Source organism: Paroedura picta, chromosome 10 (assembly GCF_049243985.1).
Source record: "Paroedura picta isolate Pp20150507F chromosome 10, Ppicta_v3.0, whole genome shotgun sequence".
NCBI classification, from domain to species: Eukaryota; Metazoa; Chordata; class Lepidosauria; order Squamata; family Gekkonidae; genus Paroedura; species Paroedura picta.
Window position 1 is genome coordinate 8,705,173 of NC_135378.1, and position 15,888 is coordinate 8,721,060.

The 15,888-nt window shown below is 41.7% G+C and overlaps 1 protein-coding gene across 4 annotated transcripts in view; it reads left to right on the forward strand.

The window, feature by feature from the left end:
* Window positions 1–15,888, forward strand: part of LOC143819112 (ras-related protein Rab-28-like) — a 92,542-nt gene that overhangs the window by 16,924 nt on the left and 59,730 nt on the right. For all 4 annotated transcript variants that reach the window (XM_077300261.1, XM_077300263.1, XM_077300262.1 and 1 more), the window contains exons 3-4: window positions 555–643; window positions 3,747–3,876. In XM_077300261.1, coding sequence (XP_077156376.1) covers window positions 555–643; window positions 3,747–3,876 — 219 coding nt within the window. The remainder of the gene's footprint in view (window positions 1–554; window positions 644–3,746; window positions 3,877–15,888) is intronic.

Genomic DNA, 15,888 nt, shown 5'->3' on the forward strand with positions numbered 1-15,888 from the left:
GCAGGGGGTTTGAAAGTGCAGTTCAGTGGGTTCAGACAACCTAGGCCCAAAAAGCTCCTTGAGTTGAGCCCTGCTTATATGCTTCCTAAAGATAACTGCAGGTAGCTGTTCAGGTATGTCCAAGGCAGCATTCAGGTGCGACTCTGTGAGATTTCTGGGCTGTTTTTCTTTGTCCAGCGGGCACTGCCATTAATCCCATTAAACTTTAATAGATAGGCATTATTTAAACAAAGGCATATTACAGGTGCCAGTCTTAAAAGTTGCCTTCAGTTAAAAAACAAAGGAGGGGGCTGCTACTTGGAGAAACCTAGATGTAGTATCCCTTGAACCCAAGCGTACAAGTTGTGTGGCTTGTTGGATCCGGGTCAAATATAGGTTCCTGTTTGCACAGTCCACTGTAGATGTCCACACACACACACACACAACCTCCCTCCAAGAAACAAAATGCAACTCATCCAGCATAATTGATATCTATATTATTAAATATTTGTACTTGTTTTCTGTAAATTAAGTATTCAAACACTTATGTTTTGGGTGTTGTTCTCTTGCTACAGGAAATGTAAATGTTACTCTTCAAGTATGGGATATTGGTGGCCAAACAATCGGAGGCAAGATGCTGGATAAATATATCTACGGTGCACAGGTATGGCTTTAGAAATTACCGTTATTTTACTGTTGGCCTTCTGAACATGTTTACATTAAAGAAAAGGTTTAGGAGATAATGTGAAGCAACTAGTAAAATGTAAACATCTGCTTAAGTGAAATTGTTTTGAACTTTGCTTTTGTTAAACTAGCTTAAATTTTTATACAGGATTGCTCAACAGTATTTTCTTTTATGAAGCAAAGGTGCTAGTTTGTATATCCCTAGCAGCTCTCTGAAACAGATGTTCATTGCCCTGCATTGTGGGTTAAGTTGAAAATAGCCGTCTTTGCCGAGGTTATTTAGATATCCCCACGGTATGGTAGGTGTAGTGGCTGTTCTGAGTGCAGATGCTTCCTGGGGAGCGAAGGCAGAGGAGGAAATTAAGACCAATCCTATGCCATTAAACTTTCTCAACCAGCTGAACTTTGAGGAGGCCGAACAAAAGAAGTCAAGCAGGTAGCGAATTTTTTTTTTTGCAGAATGGTTAAAACGCTTTAGATATAACCCCATTTTCAAATATTTTTCTGGATTTTTAAAAAATAAACATTTTAGAAAAAGAACTGTTGGTTATTTTGGAAAAAAGACACAAAATACCATTTGATTTTGGAACTGCATCATTTGGACTGCTTGAATAAAATTAGAGAAATGCACCAAAAAGGCTATTGCATATTTATATATTAAAAGATTAACTTATATTTGCTTGCTGCTTTTGGGAACATGTAAATATTGTGTGTTAGTATGTAAAAATAGAGGAAGAACCGTTAACTCAGGAAAGCCTGGAAATTACATGTTAGGAGATGAAAAAGGGGCCAAGTTGTTAAATTTTAAAGCTAGTCATTTTCAAAAATGTAGTTAACAGATGTTTAACATAACATAACCCAATCGTGAATCAACTTTGCCACATCTGTGTTGCCAAATCATGTTTTCCTACATATGAAGCGGAAGTGTTGTAAAGTGTGATTAAGTTAAAGCTCCCAATAACATGGGGCTTTACTTGTATGGCAATGAACTCCATGGACAAAGTTTAAAATGACTGGAGACATGAGAAGTAACAGAAATGCTTCTTACACAGTCAGTCCTAAACGGTTTGGGAAATAATTCTTATCCATTTTGATGGAGCTTCATTTTGACTTTTCATTAATAATAGTATTTTGCTGTTGATCTTACTATCAGTTCGTATTTACTTGAAGCGTCTTGAGAACTGTGTTATTTCATTAATCCTTACAACGGATATGGTATGAGGTGTGTTGTTATAATGACCCCTATTGCAGATTAGATGGGGCGGAGAAGAGGCAACTTCATTAAAGATACCCATTGAGTTTATGACCGTGGTGAGATTTGAACCCTGGGGTTCCTGGCTCACTTTATATTCTGACTCACTATATGTCCTTCAGCAAGGAGCGGCTAGCCAGCCTTGTCTCTTCCTCCCGTCCCTTTCATTCGGTGCTATCCTGTTTCATCATCCATGTCCCACAGCCCAGCTTTCCATTGACTGTGGTCACACATTTGATGACAGCAAAATTGCTGGTGATTTTGTAGGTATCCACAGTCCAGATTATGTTTAGAAGTGGGCTTTAGTGATATTTTCTTTGCCTTAGCCAGGACATAGTTTAATTGCCGAACACAAGTATAAATAAGGGATGAGCCTTTGTACAGGAATTATGATCACCAGCTCTTCTATCCAGCTGCTATTTCCTCCATGTCAGACTCAGTCTGTTGCCAGAATGCCCTAGACTGTTGTCCTGATGTTCAGCATTTTCACGGCCAGTTTACTGTAATTATTGCTCTAGTGGATTTCTGGCAAGGCTCTTCAGACAATTATGGGAACTACAATATGCTGCAAATTAGGGTGCTGGTGTTGATGTTCCACAAGCAGCGAAAGATGTTGATGGCTAAGGAAGCAATCTGGGCCACCTGACCCTATACCATGGTGGAGCGTCATGAGTCAAAAGTTAAGGAACTGTCCGAGCAGGCTTGTATTCCAGGTGAATAGTTCCATTCTTGGATAAGGTGACATTTTCCCTAGAGAGAGATGGAATTGATATAAATCAATATTTGATTACTTCTTAAATTAAATACATGTTAAACATATATTTAGTATATGGTAGCTATAACCATACAACTTATTTTTTTGCTGTCAAGTCTCAGCTGATGTAGGGTTTTCAAGGTGAGAGACGTTCAGAGGTGGTTTGCCCTTGCCTGCCTCTGTGTCATGACCCTGGACTTAGTTGGTGGTCTCCCATCCAAATACTAGCCAGGGCTGACCCTGCTTAGCTTCTAACAGGTTTTTGGAGACAGATGTTGGTAGATATCAACATTAGGAGATTGCTTCCTTTCCCCAGTATTGCTTTCTCTCTTTCCCTTTCTCTTAAAGCATGCCCCTTTACTTTTATATCTGCTGTGGTCCAGTCAGCTAGAGAGGAAATATTTTCAACCAGAATGAAGGTCAGGAAAAAGTAACTGGTTATATCCTTGCTCTTTTAGGAAATAGGTTGGTCATATCATTGCGCTTTTAGGAGGTATCCATGTTCTTTGACAGGTAGGTAAGAATCATAAACATTTTAGTTAGAATACTGAGTCGGCTGCAGAGAGGTGAATCTAGATAAGAAATGGGAATGAAAGGCCACCCAGTAGATGTCAGTCACAGGGCCGTATAAATGCATGAATGATTGTGCTATATGATTAGTTGATGAAGTTGCATCCGTAAATGGATTAGGGAGGAAGTAAATTTGATTTTAACAGATTGTACATAGATCTTAAGTTCGGATTTTATTTTGATGCTTATATTTAAAAGAGAAATTTACTATAGCTAAAATGTACATACATTATAAATATAATTTTAAAATTTAAAAATGATTAATTTTTAAAAAGTTATTTTAAAAATCTATTTTTATCTGCTCTCCTTGTGGGTGGGGTCATGATCCTGAGGCTCCATCTTCTGTGTTCTTCATCCGCGTGCATACTAGGGACCCCGAACATATCAGGCTTGTATAACTTTCCTTTTGTGTTACAGGAATCATATTTACAGAAGGGACTGTCTCCATTTTTGAAGACAGCATCAATTAATACACTTTTCTTAATACATTATACTTTCCCTCCTCAGGCTGTCCTTCTGGTATATGATATCAGCAACCAGCAGAGCTTTGAAAACTTGGAAGACTGGTACAATGTTATAAAGAAGGTCAACGAAGAGTCAGAAGCTCAGCCGCATGTGGCACTGGTGGGCAATAAAAGTAAGTTGTTAAATTGTTATTTAGTTGGAATGTTTGAGTGATCTACTAAAATGCATATCAGCATTTATATTCCATCTTCTCAGCTCAGTACTACAACTCTGTGGGCTTCAGCCTTGCAGACACTGGTCTATGTGTGGTCCTTTTCGTTTCACTGGCACCATTGTGCATTGATTTTGGCAAGCTCTGGACTCCAGAATGTAATATTTCATGCGTTGCACCAAATGGGGGGTGCTATATTGTGACAGCAATCACAGTGTTTAGTCTGCTGGGGGATATCACTTCGTGGAAATAACCTGCTTCAGTGATTAGCAGCATGACACTGCCTGTAAAACCTGGGAAGCTCTGCTAGTTTGTTTTTCTTATTTTTCTTCCATAAAATGGCTGCATTATTGTTTATGTTCCCCCTTCAAAAAGCATGCTTGATCAGCAGCACATAACCTGATGCTTTTTTTCTTATTCCTTAAAAGTGAAAGGCTTCTGTTGGTCACCATCTCTTGAGAGAGACTCGTTGGTTGATAACATCATCCCAGTTCAATGCATGACATTCTTCCACCATTTCACTAATGAAAGATAGTGCAGGGGTAATGTCACCTGGTTTTCTTTCTCGTGGCAAGCCTTCACCTGTGTGGCTTTTTTGTTTGTGAGGACAAAAAACCAGGGTCTTTACAGGGTCTTTTCAGGGGTTGCCTGGGGCTGGCAGGAAAAGATCTTGCTTCCATCAGTGGAACGTGGACAGGGATAATCGGGGATAATCAATAAAGCTCATCTAGCAAAGTGTTTCCGTAGGGGCAAGGGCATCCCGTGGAGCAGGGGTAGTCAAACTGCGGCCCTCCAGATGTCCATGGACTACAATTCCCAGAATTGGGAATTGTAGTCCATGGACATCTGGAGGGCCGCAGTTTGACTACCCCTGCCATGGAGTCAGATTTTTCTGTCGCTCCCAAGGCAGATGCCTCCTGAAAGGCACATTGAGAGGGGGCAGTTGTGAAAGTTGCACTCCTCAGGCAGAGCTCCTTGTACGTGTGGAACTGGTGTCCTGGATCAAACTCATAGTTGCCATAAAATGGAAAAATGTAGGTGCCAGTTCAGAGGACCCTAAAGTCTGACTTTGACAATGGTGGGGAGCTGAGGGAAGAAGGATAAGGCTTTGAGAAGGAAGCCATGACAAAATGAAAAAGAGAATCTTTCCCGTTTCTCAATAAAGCTCCCAGTTTCTCTACAGCCAGCCCTTCAAGTGTCATCCTTGCATTCACATATTAGAAAATTCAAAGTTGGAAATGCTTTGGCAGGCACCGTTTGGTTTAGATTTCCTTTCCTTCAGTTCTGCTCATCAACTGCATGAGGCCACTGAAGGGCTGGGTATTTCAGCCCTTTTTTGGTGCAGCGTAGCCCACCTGGGTAGAGGTATCTGTTCAGTTTTCGGTTTCTTGACTTTTTTAAAATTTGAAACAAACAACATAATTGTGTTTGTACCTTGAACACTTTTGAACGTGTCATTTCTTCTCTCTTCATCAAAATTCAGCTTGATTGCATCACTTGATTGATTTGGAAAAAAAAACTTCCTGTCAGTTTGGCACTCATATGATCGCCACTGTTTTTTAATTAGTATACTATTACAAAAGTGTACAAATCAGACAGTGGATTCAAGTGAGTAGCCATATTGAGTCTGAAGCAGCAGAATAACATTTGAGTCTAGTGGCACCTTTAAGACGAGTGCAGTTTTATTTAAGGTATAAGCTTTTGTGTGCTGGCACACTTCTTCTGATATAATGAAGTGGAAGTTACTGGTCCATACATATAGGCAGAGGGCAAGCAGTAATTTAGCACACAGCATAACGAAGATATTTAACACTCAAGGACCAAACAGAAAAAACAAGCTGAGTCTAGAAGGTTACTATTTATTTGGATTTAATTCTCAGGGGAAACATAGTGAAGGGAATAAATATGTCAAGATTGGAGATTAACAGAAAGATGTACCGATTTTGCTGTGAGTAATTAACGGAGACCCGCCATTACGCTCCATCCATCTCCTATAAGGCATGGAGGCATGTTTACAACATATCCTTCTTTGAAGTGGGGTAACTAGCTGTGTAGAGTTATCTCCCAGACCAGAGAAATACATGCCCATCTACCAGTCCAAATTTCATTACATTCTACTATTCTAATCTAGCATTCCAAATAAGAAATAATTCCAAATAAGAAATGAAGAGGACATGTGGCCCTTTTGAGGGATTGTTAAGAAGGCAGATATAAGGGCCGAATGAAATAAGTGAGAAAAGAAACCGATAGCCCTGTTAAATCCTGTGGATTCCATTGTTTTGAGAAGTGTAATTTATGCTTCCAGTCTATTCGTGAAATTCCTTTGTAATAAAACAGCTATTTTGAGGTGTCCTATTAAATGTCTTGGCAGAAGTGTTCTCCTACAAGTTCTCAGTCTTGTGATTCTTGATGTCAGATTTCTGTCCATTTATCTTTTGGCGGGGCATTTGACCTGTTTGCCTGATGTGGAGAATAGAAAGGGCATTGTTGGCATTTAATGGCATATGTTAGAAGATGAGCTGATCTCCATCAGATGATGGTAACATTTCCCATAAGCGTGTACTAGATGGAGCGGTCTTTGTACCTTTAACCAAGAGCCACTCTTGGTACTAACATCCTGTAAAGAGAATAGAGACAACTAATCAATCTGCTAAAGTCTGTGGTGCTTTACTTTGCCTTGATTGAAAATCCATTTTAGAGTATCTAGAAATCTCTAAAGTAACATCTTGCTCTTTTGCTGGTTACTGAATAAACGGTGGCTAACTTCCTAGAAAGTGCACACAGGACAGGAGCCCGTATCGCTTAGATGGCCTACTAGAGAATTCTGTATGGTGCACCTCCCTCAATTAATTAAAAAACCCTTTTATATGTTGCTAGAAATATATGTGAGTCTCTTGCTGGCCACTTCCCAATGGCTCTCACTAACATGGCCAATTAGTAGCACTAATTCCCCTTGGAAAAAGAAAATTTCCTGTGGGGTTGCTGTTTTATATTTCTGTATACTGTCAAATAGATCATTGATTTGCCTGGACACTGGAGGGCCTGATGATTGAAAGCTTTTCTTTTCACTATCCACTTCTTGGGGGCTAATTGGCTTATCCAAGGTAAGGAACTGTTATTGTAGAAAAATGCGTCTTTGGAAGTACTGTAAATTTTTTAAAAAACAAATTATGCAGTCATTCCTTATTATGGTGCTCTGGCACGTAGGAGGTAATATAGACAGTTGCTCCTTATTCAAGGAATCTGTAGCTAATTTTAAGATGTTTTCTTCTCTCCTACAGTCTTTTTCATTTTGAGTAGGGGCTGAGGCAGGAGAGCAAAAGTGTGTGTATTTCAGTTTTAAAACCCATTTTTATGTCCACTACTATGAGTCTACATTCAGCTGGTAGAATAAAATCTGTCCAAAGTTTGAATTTAACTTTGTTGGTCTGTACTCAAACTTTGCACTAGGAGCATAATTTCTTTTCCAAAAATGCACACGCTGCTCTCTTTTCCTTCCAGCGTCCCTCCTTTATCGCATTTATAAGCAAAATCCCTAAGTGTCAAGTCAACATTCCTAGTGGATAAATTGTGACCCAAAATTAACCCAAACTGTGTAGGAGCTGCTGTTACTTGATTTGCAGTGTGCTTCTTGGCCTGAGGGCAGTGGTTATCAGCAACTTACAGAAGGGGTAGGAATTATCAGGCTGCAGTGTAGGCTGGATGGATGAACGATCTCTCTTCTCCTAGATGTTAACCAGAGCCTCTCCCGAAACAGAGTCCAATAAGTCAGCTTTTTAAACAACCATTGTGACAGATGGGGCTGAGAAGAGAGTGCATCCATGCTAATTAAAAATGCTGATGGTATATTTGCCTGAGTGATGATTAATGGATGCCGGAGTGCTGTCTCTGAGCAGGAAATGTTTCACTGTTGTAGTGTGAAGTGTAAAGGTTAACTTCTAATGTAAATTGTAAGGTTAATGCATTGAACTGTCTGATGATCTATTAGGACAACATAATTGCACTTGAAACTATAGATTTTAGTTATAAATCTGAGTATTTAGAAATAATTTTTACTAATGGATACTTGGCAATTTCCAAATAAACTGGCATGTAAGTGTAGCTCTTTGTTTCGGCTGAGAAATGCACTCTTACCTTGCGGAACAGAGAAGCATTACAGAGTTCCCTTCCGTCAAGCGGGAATAACAAACCCCAAGAAAGGATTGCCACAGGGTTTTCTGTAGTAAAATATAGTTTACATTTGCCTGCGCATTCTCTAAAAGGAGAAAGCCAGAAGCCGTCAAATGCCCTTGCCCCTAGAAAAGCAGTTTGGAGAAAACTCTTGAGGAATCTTGTTGCAGCAGCCTTCCGGCCCTGTTTGCAGTTTTAGAATGCTGTGCTCAAAAATGACCATGCTCTAGATCAGGGGTAGTCAAACTGCGGCCCTCCAGATGTCCATGGACTACAATTCCCAGGAGCCCCTGCCAGCGAATGCTGGCAGGGGCTTCTGGGAATTGTAGTCCATGGACATCTGGAGGGCCGCAGTTTGACTACCCCTGCTCTAGATTCACTCATCCCCCTGCTTTGGTAGGCATCTCATGATGTAATGTTTCAGGCAGTGCAATGGGAGATCAAAGCAGAGTCCTGTCTTACCTCACAGGAGAAACTCATTCCAAATCGTGGGTTGGATCCAGACAAATTTTTCCATTAACAGAGTTGAAGTTTCCTACCTCCCCCCTTCCCTGCCTGGGGGCAGCCTTCTGTTCTCCCACAAATGCTTTTTGGAGCAGGTGATCCTGAGGAGTGACATGAGATCAGAGCCCTGCAGGACCTTAAACAGTTCCACAGGGCCTGCAAGACAGAGTCTTTCTGCCAGGCCTACAGTGGGTACCTAGAGACAACTTTATAGTTTCTGGCCACCTTGTCCACTGCCCATAACACTCAATGCCATCTGAATGACTTTTATTACTCCTCCCCATCTTTTACAGTTGGGGAAGCTTTGAAAATGCTTTAATTTTCTGTTTCATTTTATTTTTAAAAAAATTAAAAACCTAATCAGTGTTTTATTTTTAATGTATTTTAATCGTTTTGATGGGGAAGGCAGGGGGTATAAATGCAAAAACAAATAAAATACGGGAGAATTGATGGAAATGGCCAGTTGAGTCTGGATCCAACCCTATATTTTGACTGGAGGTTGCTTAGTTGTACCAGATTCCTTCAGAGTAGCTGAAGGATCATGAAGGATCAGGTGAAGCTAGGATATTGTAGCCCATTTCTGGCCCCAACAGATCCTTCCTGCAGGCTTTTTTGTGTATCAAGAAGGTTCCATTTTGTTTCCATTTTGATAGGGTTGTGTGTGGCAGCTCCGAATCAGCCTTACCAGGCCGACACAGCCGGCGCCACGGGGGGGGGGGGGAGGGGAGGGGAGGGGGGGTGCCTGTGTGTGTGTGCCGAGTTATTCACCGACGCCCGTGCCTTCCCTCCCCCCCACGGTGTGACGCTGGCTGCATTGGCCTGGAACGGCTGATTCAGATGCCGCCGTGCACAACCCTATGAATACACCAGAAAGCCATGCATGGTTGACTGTTTTCCTGCCATTTTGGCTGTTAGTACTTTCTTGACAGTGACAAGGAAATTGTTATAAGACGTTTTAGTCTGGCCACGCATTCGAAGCTTTGTTTCTTGGAAAAGCTTTCCTTGAAGGCTCACCACAGCTTTTCATAGTCTAATGAAAACAGCAGTGTGATGATCGCTAGAACAAGGGCAGCCGAATGGTTTTCCACTCAGTCATAACTTAATTGCTTTGAGAAGCCAAGTTGGCTTTCAAATGAAGCTACCAAGGTTACGACACAAAACTTGCAACAGGATTTTGGTTAGCTCTCCAGCGACCTATAGTAGTCTTTCATGTATAGGGTTGCCAACCTCCTGGTGTCACCTAGAGATCTCCCACTATTCAAATTGATCTCTAGATCACTAAGATCAGTTCCCCTACAAAAAAAGGCTGCTTTGGAGGGTGGACCGTATGACATCACACTCTACTAAGGTCTCTCCTATCTCCAAACCTTGCCCTCCTGAGGCTCCACCTCCAAGATCTCCAGGTATTCCCTGTTTATGCGATACACTTGAGTATCCATGACTGTGTGGGTGTGTGTGGGGGGGCAATGCTGAAGGTAGTTGTGCTGCCTCTGCGATCATTGAAGCCCGAGGCAGCATGTAGGAGGCCAGTGCCGTGGGGTGGAGAGGAGGAGTGGTGGCAGTGGTAGCCAGCTCACCACCACCACCGCCCCTCTTCTCCACACCGTTGCGCTGGTCTCCTACATGCCACCTCGGGCTTCGGTGATCGCTGAGGCAGGCCAGCCGAGCTGAAGTGCACATCCCTACACCATGCATAGTAGCCAGTAAGCTAGCAGGCTTTGATTGTAGCTTCCCTAGTTGAAATTATCTTTGCTGGCTGCAACTCTTCCGCATCTCCTTTCTCCGTGGGAATAGTATGATAGGGTGCAAGAGGGAGTGGAAGATGAATTATTTGAGATCCTGGGTAGAAGCTTTGGTGTCCATGCACAAGGGACATGTAAGGGGAAGGGGATGGAAGGGCTACAGGACAATTTGCCCATGGAGGTCCTCCAGTCCCATCCCATTAATGTCATTTAAACTGAGGTGTGCATGCGCAAGGAAGCTTAGACCACTTTGAGACTCCTGCTGGTGTGAAAAACTCTTTTTGTGAACTTGTTGGTCTTAAAAGTGCACTAAAGTGCCACTGAACTCATGTTTTGCTATTTGGGAGTCGGTTAGGGATGGAGAGGTGTCTCATTGCATTTTCAAAAGTCAACAAACGTTGTCAATTAGCTGTCTCATCCTCTTGATTGCATTGCCTTTTTCTGTAATTGTTCAGAGTCTCAGTGAGAATGAAAGGCTGTAAATAACATTCATAAAAATAATGTTTAAAGCCCCATTTCTTATTCACACCATTGCCTTCCACTGAAATAAGTGCGCCTTCACTTTTGCCTGAACATTTCTCCACCCTCAGTTTAAATTACATGTAGAGGGGTGGGATTGGAGGGTTTTCTGGGCCAAATGCCTATGACTCCTCCATCTCCCCCCCCCCTGCCCTTGTATGACAAGAGCCATTAACAAAGTCAGTCAAGGCTTTCTTTTGTGTATCTGCATGGTGGTAATTGCAATTAGTTAACTGGATTATGCTTTGCTTAGAAATTAGTCAAATTAGTGGAAAGCAAAGGCTTCCCTCAGAGCTGACCAGCCACAGAAATGATAACAACATATTTTGAAGTGACATCTAAACTTGAAAAGCAAAACTTGGATGGCATTATAATGTCAGACCATATTTTGTGCAGTGACCAGGGTGTTTAAAATCTGCCTGGTGAAATGTGGGAGATTTTTTGTGCAAGGGCCATTGAATTGAGTGGCATTTGTGCAGGAGAACTGCCCAGTGGACTACCCCCTTGGCAGCATGGCCATAATTCTGGTAAACAAAAGAGGCTTCGCGAACCATAGTGAGGATAAATGCATCTCTGGCTTAACTGGAAGTATTTTTCTGGCTGCATCCTTCATTCTTTAGTCTTCTTATAAAAATGATTTTAAAAAATTGCACCTAGTGAACAGTTAACTTATAGTTGAAATATAAATAACAAAATGGGTATCTAGGATAAATGCAGTAAAAATAGCAAGCAGAAAACTTGAGATGGTGCCTTGGGCTGGAAAATGTATTGCCCTGCCTGATTGCACCAGCTCTTATATTTAAGATAATTTTTTCTCTGTTGATAAGTTAACAGCAGTACAGTTTATGAGGAACTTTGCCCAGTAACCCCAGGGAAATCCCTTGTTCCACAAAGTTTGCTACCTGGGCCATCCCCAAGAGTAAATAAGAGTTACCAATAGGGCATAAATAGCACGGCTGCCTTGCTGTGGCAAGGGGGCTTGCGTAGCTCAGTGAAGCTATGAGCTATGCCGTGCAGGGCCACCCAAGACGGACAGGTCATAGCTGAGAGCTCTGACAAAAGGTGATCCACTGGAGAAGGAAATGGCAAACCACTCCAGTATCTTTGCCATGAAAACTCTATGGACAGTTCCAATAGGCATAACGATATGACGCTGGAAGATGAGCCCCTCAGGTCGGAAGGTGTCCAATATGCTACTGGGGATGAGCAGACGGCTAGTACGAGTAGCGCCAGAATGAATGAAGCGACTGGGCCAAAGCCGAAAGGACACTCAGTTGTGGAAGTAACTGGTGGCGAAAAGACAGTCCGATGCTGTAAAGATTTTTATTCCATAGGAACCTGGAACGTCAGATCCATGAATCAAGGCAAACTGGACGTGGTTAAACAAGAGATGACAAGACTGAACATCGACATTTTAGGAATCAGTGAACTCAAATGGACAAGAATCTCGCAGAAGAAATGGAGTAGCCTTCATAATCAATAAGAGAGTAGGAAAATCAGTCTTGGGATACAATCCCCAAAATGTAATCTGGGGATTGCATGAGAATGTTCTCACCAAGGCAAACAATTCAACATCACAGTAATCCAGGTCTATGCCCCAACCACTGCTGCTGAAGAGGATGAAGTTGACCAGTTCTATGAAGCCCTACAACACCTTCTAGAAGCAACACCAAAAATGATGTGCTTATCATCATGGGGGATTGGAATGCTAAAGTAGGAAGCCAAAAGATAACCGGGATAACAGGCAAGTTTGGCCTTGGAGTACAAAATGAAGCAGGGCACAGGCTGGTAGAATTTTGTTAAGAGAATTCAATGGTCATAGCAAACACTCTTTCCCAACAACCCAAGAGACGACTCTACACATGGACATCACCAGACGGTCAACACAGATATCAGATTGACTATGTGCTCTGCAGCCAAAGATTGAGAAGTTCTATACAGTCAGTAAAAACAAGACCAGGAGCTGATTGTGGTTCAGATCATCAGCTTCTTGTTGCAAAATTTAGGCTTAAATTGAAGAAAGTAGGGAAAAGCACTAGGCCACTCAGGTATGAACTAATATCCCCGACGAATATATAGTAGAGGTGACAAATAGATTTAAGGAATTAGATCTGATAGACAGAGTGCCTGAAGAATTATGGACGGAGGTTCGCAACATTGTATAAGAGGTAGCAACTAAAACCATCCCAAAGAAAAAGAAATGCAAGAAATCAAAATGGCTGTCTGAGGAAGCTTTACAAATAGCTAAGGAGAGAAGGGAAGTGAAAGGCAAGGGAGAAAGAGAAAGATATACCCAATTGAATGCAGAATTCCAGAGAAAAGCTAAGATAAGAATGCCTTCTTAAAATGAACAGTGCAAACAAATAGAAGAAAACAATAGAATGGAGAGGACCAGAGATCTTTTCAAGAATTTGGAGATATGAAGAAAACGTTTCATGCAAAGATGATAATGGACCAAAATTGTAGGGACCTCACAGAAGCAGGAGAGATCAAAAAAAGGTGGTAAAATTATACAGAAGAACTATACAAGAGCGAGCTTAACATCCCTGATAACCACAATAGGGTAGTTACTCACCTGGAGCCAGACATCCGGGAATGTAAAGTTAAATGGGCCTTAGGAAGTCTGAGCAACAATAAAGCTAGTGGTGGTGACAGCATTCCAGTTGAACTATTCAAAATCTTAAAAGACGATGCAGTAAAAGTGCTACACTCAATATGCCAGCAAATTTGGAAAACTCAACAATGGCCACAGGATTGGAAAAGGTCCAGAGGTATAGGCAGGATTTCGAAGAAGCAGAGGAACTAGAGATCAAATTGCCACCATACGCTGGATCATGGAGAAAGCTTAGGGAGTTCCAGAAGAACATCTACTTCTGCTTCATTGACTATGCTAAAGCCTTTGATTGTGTGGAGCACAACAAATTGTGGCAAGTTCTTAAAGAGATGGGAATACCAGAGCATCTTATTTGTCGCTTGAGAAACTTATATGCAGGTCAAGAAGCAACAGTGAGAACTGAACATGGAATCACTGATTGGTTCAAAATTGAGAAAGGAGTTCGGCAAGGCTGTATACTGTCGCCTTGCCTATTTAACTTGTATGCAGAGCACATCATGAGAAAGGCAGGATTAGAGGAATCACAAATTGGGATCAAGATTTCAGGGAGAAATATCAACAACCTCAGATATGCAGATGATACCACTCTAATGGCAGAAAGTGAAGAGGAACTAAAGAGCCTGTTGATGCGGGTGAAGGAGGAGAGTGCAAAAGTTGGCTTGAAACTCAACATCAAGAAAACAAAGATCATGGCATCCGGCCCTCTCAATTCCTGGCAAATAGATGGGGAGGAAATGGAGATAGTGACAGATTTTATTTTCCTGGGCTCCAAGATCACTGCAGATGGGGACTGCAGCAAAGAAATTAAAAGACGCTTGCTCCTGGGGAGGAAAGCTATGGCAAATCTAGACAGCAACCTAAAAAGCAGAGACATCACGCTGCCAACAAAAGTGCGTTTAGTCATAGAATCATAGAATCATAGAGTTGGAAGGGGCCATACAGGCCATCTAGTCCAACCCCCTGCTCAACGCAGGATTAGCTCTAAGCATCCTAAAGCATCCAAGAAAAGTGTGTATCCAACCTTTGCTTGAAGACTGCCATAGTCAAGGCTATGGTCTTCCCAGTTGCAATGTATGGCTGCAAAAGTTGGACCATAAGGAAGGCCGAGCATCAAAGAATTGAGGCTTTTGAACTCTGCTGCTGGAGAAGACTCTTGCGAGTCCCTTGGACTGCAAGGCAAACATGTCAGTCCTAGAGGAGTTCAGCCCTGCCTGCTCCTTAGAAGGCCAAATCCTGAAGATGAAACTCAAATACTTTGGCCACCTCATGAGAAGGAAGGACTCCCTGGAGAAGAGCCTAATGCTGGGAGCGATCGAGGGCAAAAGAAGAAGGGGACGACAGAGAATGAGGTGGCTGGATGGAGCCACTGAAGCAGTCGGTGCGAACTTAAATGGACTCCGGGGAATGGTAGAGGACAGGAAAGCATGGAGGATCATTGTCCATGGGGTTGCGATGGGTCGGACACGACTTTGCACCTAACAACAACAACAAAGCATTTTTTTTTTAAGTTACAACATGGTAGATAATCCGCATTATCCCCATGCCATGTTTTGGCTTTATGGATTCAAGCATTATATGTGGTTGTGCTGCTCCAGCAAAAGGTTAAGTATTAATGGAAAATGTTCACAGCTCTTTTACTCAAAGAAAACATGTTACTTGTAAGTTTTCTTTTGATTTTTACTTTTACAGTTACATTGAATGTCTTCATTCATTTAGCCATCCATAAAGCAAATATTGTTGCACATGCAGTGGATAATAAGTCTTTTTAGGACTACTTGTGTGGTATGTCACAGATCATTAACGGCAAGCAACCACCTGACTTGGGGGAAGTCTGGAAGCATCATTACAGTGAAATGAGCTTTTATTTCTCTATCACTGCAGCACATTGATTTGGAGGAATGTCTCCATTAGCTACTGTGGAAATATATCCTCACCAAAGGAAGCTGATGATAGAGGATAACGAATGTTCGATTGTAAGAAGGACATTAATACTGGGCTTTTGGACAGGGTTTGTAAGGAGGGGCAAATACGTGTTTAAGAATTTCTATAAATCTTTTTCTGTATGTGCCATTAAGCATTTTTTTTTTCAAAATTGTTTCTTTCACTGAAGAGTGAGTCAAATTAGGAGCTGTAATAAAACTTCACAGCCTGCATACAATGTTGCTCCTTATGCCACAGATTCATCTGATTTCTGTATTTGTTTTCAGTTCTAGTGGCATAGCTGTGTGTGTGTGTACGCGCACATGTTTAGGCGGTGGAAGTATGACCGTATACTTGAGAAACCGTATACTTGAGACTGGAGAAAAAAGTATTAAGGTTTTTGGTAGTTGTTGTATGTTCCAGCTTTGATAACAACTGGTAGCTAGGAAGCCTGCCAGAATACAGAAGCCTTTATTGGCATTTAAGAACAAGATATACAAAAAA